Source organism: Theobroma cacao, chromosome 9, assembly GCF_000208745.1.
Source record: "Theobroma cacao cultivar B97-61/B2 chromosome 9, Criollo_cocoa_genome_V2, whole genome shotgun sequence".
Classification (NCBI taxonomy): Eukaryota; Viridiplantae; Streptophyta; class Magnoliopsida; order Malvales; family Malvaceae; genus Theobroma; species Theobroma cacao.
In genome coordinates this window covers 38,579,130-38,589,776 of record NC_030858.1, presented here as the reverse complement: position 1 = coordinate 38,589,776, position 10,647 = coordinate 38,579,130, and the positions used below count along the sequence as shown (strand labels likewise).

The window sequence follows — 10,647 nt, the reverse complement described above, 5'->3', positions numbered from 1 at the left end:
TCTGATGCTGGATAATAAAAAGAAGAAGCTGAGGCAGTAAAAAGGAAAATACTAAACATTTTCCTTGAAAAAGAGAAGCGATAAGGTTTGCCTAGTATAGAAATAGACCAATGGAAAGGTTATTTTTTCTGTTACAGCTACGTTCGACTTCTACAAGTTGCAAGGTAACAAGATAAGGTTGTCTGCAGGACTACTGCTAAGTGGCAAGGGCAAATCTAAAATCTAAAATCTTCTTCTGCCCTCCCCTATTCCCCAAACTAACTTCTTTTTTAATAACGAAGCTGATCACTTCTACTACTGTGGTCCGATCAAAAGTACAACATAAAGAAAAGAAAATGTTAGGTGTGCTCAGTGCTTCAAGTCTAACACTGGGTCTGGGTGGTGCGCCTGCTCCATTCACCGGCCAATGCGGCAATGGTGGCGCTGCCAAAACCTTAGCGCTGCCCACCACCAGCAACAACAATCGCACTCAATTGTTGATTAAGAGCTCATTCACTTCCACGTCCAGGACCACACCATCCTTTAGGACAGCCGTTGCTGCAGTTGACTCCGACCAGCTCACTCCCGACCAGGTACATATTCTCTCTCTCTCTCTCTCTCTCTCTCTCTTGTTTCTTCACCGCCGTCTATCAAATATCAAATAGCTGCATTAATTGGGTCTTTGAAGCATACTATATACTCTGCTTTGTCTCTGTTTGATTACTGTGTAGATATAATTAACTGCTTTTCATCAGGGAGAATACCTCACATTTGCCTTACTCATAGTATTGCCAAACCATTTTATAAGTCTTTTATGCACCCATGCATTCCCATTGCCTTCTTCCTTACAATGCAAAATAACTAGCTCAGCACAATTAATGTGGTCATCCTCAATAATCACAAAACTGGTTGGTAAAGCCCAGGCCTTTGGGATATACGATCAAGTAGGAACAAGGGTGCTAGGTTATGTACATAATTCAACAAGAAAGACTTGTTGCTTGTATTCCTATTGGAGCCAGCTGCCACCAGGTTTTATCTTTTCATGTTTGATTGAACAAAGTTATTTTTTGTTATTGTTGATAAAATTCCAACCAAGGCCAAATCTGTTTTACAATACCAATAACGTTTGAGACACTCTTGTTTTAATGAGCGGCAATGAAAAGCAACACATCGGTCACAATTCAAATATTCTCCCTTATAATTGTCTCAAGGTATCACTTAATTCCCTGGATTTCCAAAAGCCCATAACCTTTCATAATTAAGTAAAACCAATATCAGGAATAAAAATTGGAAATGTGACCTCGTAGATAGATGCTTATTCTTCAAATGAGGAGCCAGTCTGATGATTGTGAAAGGATTCCTGTTATGAAATAGCTGAGTATGCTTTTTCTTTCATTATGATGATATAGATCTTCTCAAAGATCATGCTCTATTTATAAATAGTTTCAAAGTGCTGTGAGATATTATGAGTGCCAAGAGGCCGTGCCGTAACTATGTTTTTTGGTTGTATGGCTTTATACATTCTCATTCTGAAATTCTTCTTATGTTTCAGCAACAAACCAAAAAATACTATTTTGTTGTTGCAAATGCGAAGTTCATGTTGGATGAAGAGGAGCACTTCCAAGAGCTCTTGTTCGAGAGACTGCGGAACTATGGAGAACGCAATAAAGAACAGGATTTCTGGCTTGTGATCGAGCCCAAGTTCTTGGAAAAGTTCCCTGACATTACAAAGAGGTTGCGCAGGCCCGCTGTTGCTCTGGTTTCAACTAATGGTCCCTGGATTACGTAAGACTCAGACCCAACAAAATATATATGTTTTGGTTTTAGCTTCTTTTACGTCATCTTTCCTTTATGCCTGATGCATAAATTCCCAATATCAAAAGGTGGAATTAATGCCAAGACTAGTATTTACACTAGTATCATTTGCTTGACAACCTTGGTAAGGACTTCCAGGAAACAGTAAATGCCTACAGTGGAGCAAGTACCAGAGATAACCTCAAAATTGATACAACCACATGACTCAATTGTAGTTGTATCCTTAGTGCCTTTGTCTGGGTGGTACAGTCATACTCTGGTATGATAAACCATATTTCAAAACGAAAAGACGGGGGGAAAGAGCCATACTCCAGCTTGTCTAGTTCTTTGCTGTGTTGATAGCTTTAATTTTGACACTGCCTGCAAAAGTGCCGCTTAGGTTACAAATGACTGGAAAGAAACCAATTCTCTTTGCCCTAGGTGGAACACAAACACAATTACATACCAAAGAACATATATGTGAGTTCATTCGCTTCTGAACTTTTTATTAGTATGACTTAGCAATAGTTTTAAGTCACATGGTATAGCAGGAGAAGACTTTATTAACCTTTCCATTTTATAGAAGGTACCATATATAAGTCATTTTATTGCATGGTATAAAAGTTAAATTCATCTTTTTGCTTTGCATTGCTTGGCAGATTTATGAAGTTGAGGTTGGACAGAGTTTTATCAGATAGCTATGAAGCTGACAGTCTTGAAGAAGCTTTAGCCTCCAATCCTACCACTCTGGAGTTTGAGAAGCCAGAAAACTGGGTGGCACCCTATCCAAAGTATGAATTTGGATGGTGGGAACCCTTCTTGCCAAATGCAGTTAAAGAATCTAAAGTATAGCATAATTGGCTCTCGATTTTTGTGTAGTTGGTTTTGTTTCCCTAACAGATTAAAGATTGTGATTGTGATTGCATATGAGTTGGTACTTGGTAGAGACAATTCAAAATTTATACTTGTGGAAGTAACTGCCAAGCTAATATCTTAACTCCAAACATCTAGATCTTTTCAGAGGTTTTCATTCCAAACTTTTGACTGGAAACTCTTGATTCCCCCTTTCTTGAGGGATCGAGTATTAGTTCAAGAGTTGCCTAAGAAAGGAGTGCAACTTGCTGAAGCTCTTACAATGAGACCTTCTAAAATAGCTCGAGTCCTCATGTTTAAGGATTATATGCCATGCGACTGAAGGTTTGTGCCTAATTCTGTTACTAGTCGCTTTGCAATAGATTATCAGAAAAGGCATAGCATATCTTTTTGCTTACTGTCATCTTCTCTGTTAAGAGTTTCAGATGTTTGTCTAAGTACCAAAGAATGGCAGCCTGGCAGGGCACATTCAGGTGTATAACGTATGAAATGTTTCTTTGGTCTGGGTGTAAAGAAATAGAATCCGTATGAAATGTTTCTTTGGTCTGGGTGTAAAGAAGTAGAATCCGTAGTGCAATTTGAGCGGATGATTCTCTCATCTAAGCCGGAGTCCCTAAAAGCGCTGTAAGAAACCATGGCACATAATCCGTATGAAATGCTTGCCAATGGTAAGTTGCTCAACAAAAGTGCCAAACCCTGTTAAAACTGGCAAAATACAGACCGGAAAAAAATATTATGGATCATAACTTTTATCACCAACAGGCCATGTATGGTGAGAAATGTAGAGAAATTAAAATAGGATAAATTAATATGAAATGAAAAGAAATTGCATAACTAGAACAAGTCCATATCGGGGGCATCGGCATCTGATCTCTTATCTAAGCTGTATTTACTATCCCTGTTGCCTTGACATGATTAGTGCTAAGCTGTATTTATTATCCCTGTTGCCTTGACATGATTAGTGCTGCTTGTGATGGAAAAGAGATGCTGGGAGTTTCTGGAGAACCTTTTCATCTATAACTGCGTACTGACTCTTTATTTCAGCCAAACTTTTCCCTGCATAGGCATCCCCGGCATCCTCATGTTTCTCATATAGCATTGGCACCGTCAGCAGCATTACAAACACTGCATCAACAGCGGAGAGCAGAATCAGAACGCATCTTGCCAACATGTTAGTGGAGATAACATCCTAACATCGCTGCTGCGTTCGCAGCTTAATTTCATTAGCTTAGAAATTAATTGAAAGGCAGAAGACGTAAACCTTGGGAAGCCTTTGTTTATCAATTACCATAGAAAAGACTAGATAGAAACCCACCCAAGTAAAACAGGGTCAAAAAACTAAACCAGCTGCCAACAACCGAGAGAGCCCACAAGACCACAATCACCTGCAAAGGTCACAACGAAAACCTGATGAAATATATTTCTTACTTATTGCTACAAGACAAACAAAAGCAATAGGTTGATGCCAAGGTACCGCGAGAAATTTCTTCAAATCGTTCCCAGAAGCAACGTCCGGAAAAGTTGCGGATGCCCGGTTAAATTCACTTCTCAGCAAAAGGGCAATCTTGACAAACAGATCCTCTGGCAATGTAACTTTGGGGAATTCTGGCGGAGAACAATTTTAAAATGTGGCGAGGAAAAGTATAATTTGGCAGTATATATATATATATATTCCATCCGAAACTGCGAGAACAAAAAAGTCACCATTACTCTCATAAATCCCATCACTGCCAAGCTGGTTGAATATTAATGCTTAACTAATACGTTTGCGAGAGTTACATATCATCTCCCACCTATTCTTAAACTTTATATAGAAGGCAAGTTAAGCGCTTATTGAGACGAGCAAAAAGGCTCTGCTCATTGTATGTATACAAGGTTGTGCAATGAGGAATTTAAACCATTACTTGGAAAGGAATTTAAACCATGCATCACTGGAAAAAAGCGTGACATCTGCAGCATATAGAGAAAATATGACATAAACAAGCTATATATATATATATGGGATGCAAGAAATTGAAAGTCATTTTTGTTGGCATAATGAAGATACCAATGGCTGGTTTTAAGCTCCAGGTGCCTACTCTAGTAGCATCAGTACTCTTAAAATCAATAAAGGAGGATAATGTCGAGACCATTCTAGTTAGGTAACATAAACAGGAGGAGTAATGATTTTAAAGATGCAAAAACACACAGCGAATACCTGGGCAACTAATTAAGGTAAGAAACTTACATATTGAAGAAGGAGGCTAAATTGGACCATAGGAACAATGTTGCGAAAGAGAGAGTCAGGGAATGACAAACAAAGGTAAGCAAGTGATAACCTATACCCTCAAAAAGAAGCCATATCACCGTTGTACCGGCAAATATGCCCGCTGAGATCTTCTGGTTTCGCCATAGTATAATGTTGGCGGCTGAAAAGGACAGTAGGCAGCTGTTATGACAAATGTGGATTCAAGAAAACAAATGACCTATCTCCTATCAACAATGTTATAATGAACAGAAGCTGATATTTAATAATATTCATTCTAGGCAGAGTCCAGAGCATTTTCAGACTGTATAACTTGTTCCGTTAAGGATAGACTGCAATTCAATCAACTAAGATTTGTAATTAATACCCTATTTTCCATTTCCCCCGCTCTTTTCAGCAAACATCAGAAAAATTGCTTTCTAATCTAACTTGGGGTTTGCGTTTGAGTTTTATTTCCTTTAGTGTTTTTCTTTTTTTTTCTTTTTTCTTTTGTTTTTCTAATCAACGCCCCAGTTTTGCAGTTAAAGTGAAGGTGACTTTTCCACCTGAAAATATCTAAATTTCACTTTGAGGCAGTTCCATGAGATATCAATAGTAGTAATGATGCGACAAATGGTGCACCGAATGAAATGGATGGTGTAACGTACGCAGATTGGTTTGCATGGTGATCATAAGAATAAACCATTGATATAGAGCTGAAACATACTCCGTTTAATGTAAAAAGGAAAAACAGATTACTCTAATAGGCAGCTGGGAGGAGATAGTTACGTTGTCCACCACCAAGGACCACATGAAGAGGCTTCTCACGACCAACCAAGCGCTTCTTGGAGGTGACAAATAAGGAGGCGTATTTGTCATATCAGAGTCAGAGGAGGATGACTGGTTTTCCTCTTCCTTGTTCAGAAAATCAGAATTAACTTCATCCGCCCAATCCAGCATGTTTACCTCCAAATATTACAAAGAATGTATCAAATTGTATAGCAATAAAATGGTTCAAACTTGAGATGGTACAGAGAGACAAGTGAGAATTTGTTTCTTGCCTCTTTTATTATTATTATTATTATTAATCAAAGGTAAGGATTACCTCCTCCTACTTCTTCTGGCGGTTCCCTACGTGCAACTGTGTCTTTTGTCCCCAGGAAACTGAAAAATTCAAAGGCAGTTATAGAGTGTACGATTTCTCAGATTCTTGCGCCCTGTCATCGCAGCGAGCTTTAAAGATGTTTGCAATTGAGGAAATTTTCCTGTTGACTCAAATCTCAAATAGATTTTGATTGGTTGGAGATATTGTTTTGTTACAATAAACACCAATTAATTATCATCCAAATAAGCACAAGTTTAATTAATCGTAAAATAAATCGTACATTAAAAAAAATTTAAGGTGGTTTAGCATTTCGATTTGTCTATATATATCCATGAAGGAGAAAAGAACAGATGCACTAGACTATAAAGCACATATAAATCATCAACTTTCAAACTCAACTCATAGCCAATCCGTAACACTTTGACGCGAAATATATAATCCCAAACACAAAACACATTCACACTCACCCTTCATCTGATTACGAGGTGTCCACACATTTAATCTTGTAAATCTTAACTTTTTCTTACATATTTTTCTGATAAATATTAGAGGGAAGTATGTAGCTTGTATAGCAATATCCCGACTCAAATCGGTGTCATCTATATTAAAATAGACTACTCTACATGACAGACCTTTCATTGCTTATGCTGAAAATTGTAATCATTGATAATTGTTCGGCACTACTTTTTTCAACAAAAGCCGGTTATAAATCAATCAGGCGATATGCTATTTTGAGGCGTAGAGATGACAAAACATAGGGACTATATATGCAGCTGGGCGAACAATAGTCCAAGCGATTGGAGATATATTAACTTCCAAGTAATACATAGCAACAATTAAATCTTATTCATAATTCATCTCCTTAGGCATATACACCAACTACAGAGAAAAAAAAAATGGGAACAAGAAATATGGAAGCTGTAGGCTTGCAGGGAGCACGCAGCTTCCCCTATAACAGTCCCCAAAGGCTATTCTGCTAGAAAGAACTTTACCCGAAAAAATTAAAACCATCTGTTCTCTTATTTTGTTTCATAATGTTACGTTGTCTTCATATTGAACAAGTCTAAAAGAAAAGTTCACAACTTCTTTACCAACAGATCAACTCCATTTTCTGGCTCTATTACCAACCTAAGGGCAGGAGAATGGTTGTACTTGGGAGAAAGGGAGAATGAGAAGTTGGACAGAAGGAGAGACATTAGTACTTTCAGTTCAACCATGGCCAAGTTCTGTCCAAGGCAGACCCGAGGGCCAACCCCAAATGGCATGTACATTTGTGGAAGCTTACAAGCACCTGTTATCCCATTTGTAAATCTCTCCGGCTTGAATTTGTAGGACTCTGGACCCCAAATTTCAGGGTCAGTGTGCAATGTCAACACCATGGTCCAAATGTTCACACCCTCCGGAACAAGAATGTCCCCAAATTTCATATCCTTGAAGGCTTCCCTTGACACCACAGCTACTGGTGGATAGAGCCGCAATGATTCGTGAATTACCATAGTTAGCTGCATTAAATAAAGGATCTCAAGGTTACTGTTATATTTTTTTTCCTAAATAACACCAGATCAAAGACATTGCTTAATGTATATGAAGCACACTTTAGTAATGTCAAAAGCCTTCACGGTCCTAGTTAACCATGTCAGTGTCATAAGTGAGTAGTTGTAATAATTCATACTGATACCTGTTTCATCTTGCGAAGCATATCAGCATCTGGAATACGACCTCCACAAACTTCTAGAACCTCTGCCCGCACACGATCCTGCCATTCTTGATTGGCAGCCAAAAGCATGAGGCACCAGGTGGCTGAAACGGCAGTAGTCTCATATCCAGCCAAGTATATGTTCTTGCAGTTATCAACTACGAACCGATCAGTGGCTTCTTGACTCAGGTCACTGTTTTTAGCACCCTCAAGCACCATTTGCAGTAAGTCCTTCTCGTATGCAGCCTCCTTTCTCTCCTTCACTACCTGCAGTATCAAATCACGCACCTCTTTTTCTAGTGCCCAAGCTTCTCTGTTGCTTTTTGTGGGAAGATACCTGTAATGAGTAGTAAATAATCAATAAAAAATTTTAAAACAAATTATACAAGGGGTATTGCCAAAGACATCTGAGTTGCTTGCATGATTATTTCAGTGAAGATGTTCATGCATCAAATGTGACAGGAAATTGCAGAGGAATGCTCACCTCATTCCAGGCACGCCAGTGGATAGACTTTTCTTGGACATGGCCTCCTGGAGAGCTCTTAGTTTCAAGAAGATTTCTTCTCCTCTAGAATAATTGCTTCCGAAACAGGCTCTTGAGATGACATCTCCAGAGAAGCTTCTCATGTACTCGTCAATTTTGATGTCAGCGAGTCCACCCTTGGCCTCTATTCTGCTCTTCCAAGAGTTGAGTAGTGTAAATGTCGACTCAATAATTAGGTTCATCATTCCCTACAAGAGGTTTCAAGTCGATAAGTATCATACAAATCACACAACACATACATGTAGTATTCAACTATTCATATATTTAGCGATCATACCTTAACTTTGTCCATGTATAATTCAGGAGCAAGAATTTTCCTCTGATGAGCCCATACAGTCCCATTTGAAGTTAAAATGCCCTGACCAAGCAAAGGACCACGCTCTTTGTGCTGATAGGAAGGTTTCCCCAAGGATAAGGACGTGCATGTGGTAATCTCTCTCACCGCATCAGGTTGAGTCACAAACAAGATTTGAGTGTTACCAAGAGAAAAAACAAATACTTGACCTGCCAATGAATGCAACAACATATGGGTCGACATTCAACCATATGGAAGTATTTCAGTTCAAAATGATGCTGCTAGCACAGGAAGATGAAAAGTAAGAAAAAGTGAGAAAGTCAAAAATAACTCCAGCATTATCGGTTATTATTACTATCTGGGTAAATTAGTGCAATACTCGAGCATCTGCTGTAATTAATGGATCGACGGGTATTCCTCTGACAAATAGATGTACATGATAGAATTAATTGTAAACGCGCATGCAATGCATACCATACTGTCTCCTCCATTGCTCAAAGAATGGAAAGAGAAGTGCAGCGCAGTTGTGAGTGGCAGGGGGTTGCGTGCTGGGAGTCTTAACAACGTTGGATTGGGCCTTCTTAATCTCTTGAATGTTTCCAAGCAGCAGAGTTGGAGGCGGTCCTTTGATGCCTTGCCTGCCTAGTCTTGCTCGAAGCTTGGTTGGCTTCACTACCAACCCATTATACAGGCGTACCAACAATCCAAAGAAAGCAAGAAGCACCAGAGCAAGAAAAATCTTGACATAAAACTCAAGTTCCATGGCCAAACTCTTATTATTCTGGGAGACTTTCTTTCCTCCAGGCCACCAAAACCGAAAAAAGCGAAAAGACTTCTATCCTGGGCGTGGATGACTTTGGGGATTGTTTGGGTGCAAATTGACATATATAGGGAACGAGGTAGGATGGTTTGGTCGTAAAGAATAAACATAAAATATTTTGCGGAGTGTGAATTGTAACATAAAGACTTTAATGTGAGGTCTGGTCAATGTAAGTTGTGGAGTGAGAATACTGAAACAGCATTGATTAGTCTTTTTTATTATTATATTATAGAAAGAAAAGTCTTCAAACCAATAGGCAAGGCAGCTTGGTCTAAAGATAACTTTTCTCTTGGTTGGAAATTCAGAAAAATTAGTTTGCTTTACTTGCAATTGCAACGGGGGTTTCATTTTCACATTTTTTAAAAGCCTTGGTCTAAAGATAACTTTTCTCTTGGTTGGAAATTCAGAAAAATTAGTTTGCTTTACTTGCAATTGCAATGGGGGTTTCATTGTCACATTTTTTAAAAGCAATGTAAACTTGGGGGGTTTATTCTCTTATGTCTGTCCCATGGCCCATAAACATGTTGACTCTTGGACTTTCTAGTCCAAGTCATCAACCAACTTGATCGTGTGAAGCACGCTCAAGTTCCTTCCCCGCCCTCTCTCGCGGGTTACTTGCATGCTTCACATCCACACACGTCAAGTTCTCACTGCTTTTTCTTTCCCTCCTCTCTCTCTCTCTCTCTCAGAAAAGAAAAGAAAAGAGAGATGAAGAGCAGATTCAGGCCCATTGAATCGGAAACACGGAGTAATTAGCTTAAAATAGCAGGGTAGGTGAAGTCCCAGAATTCCAGAGGCCAATGATCCATGGTTGAACTAGCTAGCTTTTGTCGTTAAATTAATGAGTTTGTACCCTTCAAAGAGAAAAATTAATGAGTTTGCATATAACGACGGTCAAGACTGGCCAACCCTATCCCACAGTATTGGTTGGCCATTTTGGACCTTGTTATCATCATTATCATTATCGTTATCATTATCATGGTACAAATTAAACTTTTTCCTTTGTTTCTATGTGATGCAAAATCAACAGGATGATGTAATAAGCATTCATTTTCCCAAAATCCTATTGGTTATCGTCCTTATTCTTAACAGATGAATGCTTGCTCCGCTAGCAGTCGCTGGGCCGGAGGAGCAAACAAATAATTTTGTGTTTAGACTTTAGCAAATTAAGTGAGAAGACAAGTAACATTTTCATTTCTCAATGGCACTGAAACTTTTTTTTTCTCTCGCAGATGGTTACAATTAAATTTCTGTGATTAGCATTATGGTGGGCATGGAAATTTGGAGCATCATTTTCATTATTGTTGGCTGGCCTAT

The 10,647-nt window shown here is 38.8% G+C and overlaps 2 protein-coding genes and 1 pseudogene across 2 annotated transcripts; 1 reads left to right on the top strand and 2 right to left on the bottom strand.

Annotated features, from left to right (window-relative positions):
• Positions 113 to 2,899, top strand: LOC18591118. Its single transcript, XM_007017055.2, has 3 exons — positions 113 to 572; positions 1,532 to 1,764; positions 2,433 to 2,899. Exons 1-3 carry the CDS (start codon positions 336 to 338, stop codon positions 2,623 to 2,625), a joined length of 663 nt encoding a protein of 220 aa, XP_007017117.2. The 5' UTR covers positions 113 to 335; the 3' UTR covers positions 2,626 to 2,899.
• Positions 3,341 to 5,750, bottom strand: LOC18591117 (annotated as a pseudogene).
• On the bottom strand, positions 6,721 to 9,424 carry LOC18591116 (cytochrome P450 714C2). Its single transcript, XM_007017053.2, has 5 exons — positions 8,985 to 9,424; positions 8,493 to 8,719; positions 8,156 to 8,403; positions 7,654 to 8,008; positions 6,721 to 7,477 (listed from the first exon to the last, which is right to left on the bottom strand). Exons 1-5 carry the CDS (start codon positions 9,271 to 9,273, stop codon positions 7,052 to 7,054), a joined length of 1,545 nt encoding a protein of 514 aa, XP_007017115.2. The 5' UTR covers positions 9,274 to 9,424; the 3' UTR covers positions 6,721 to 7,051.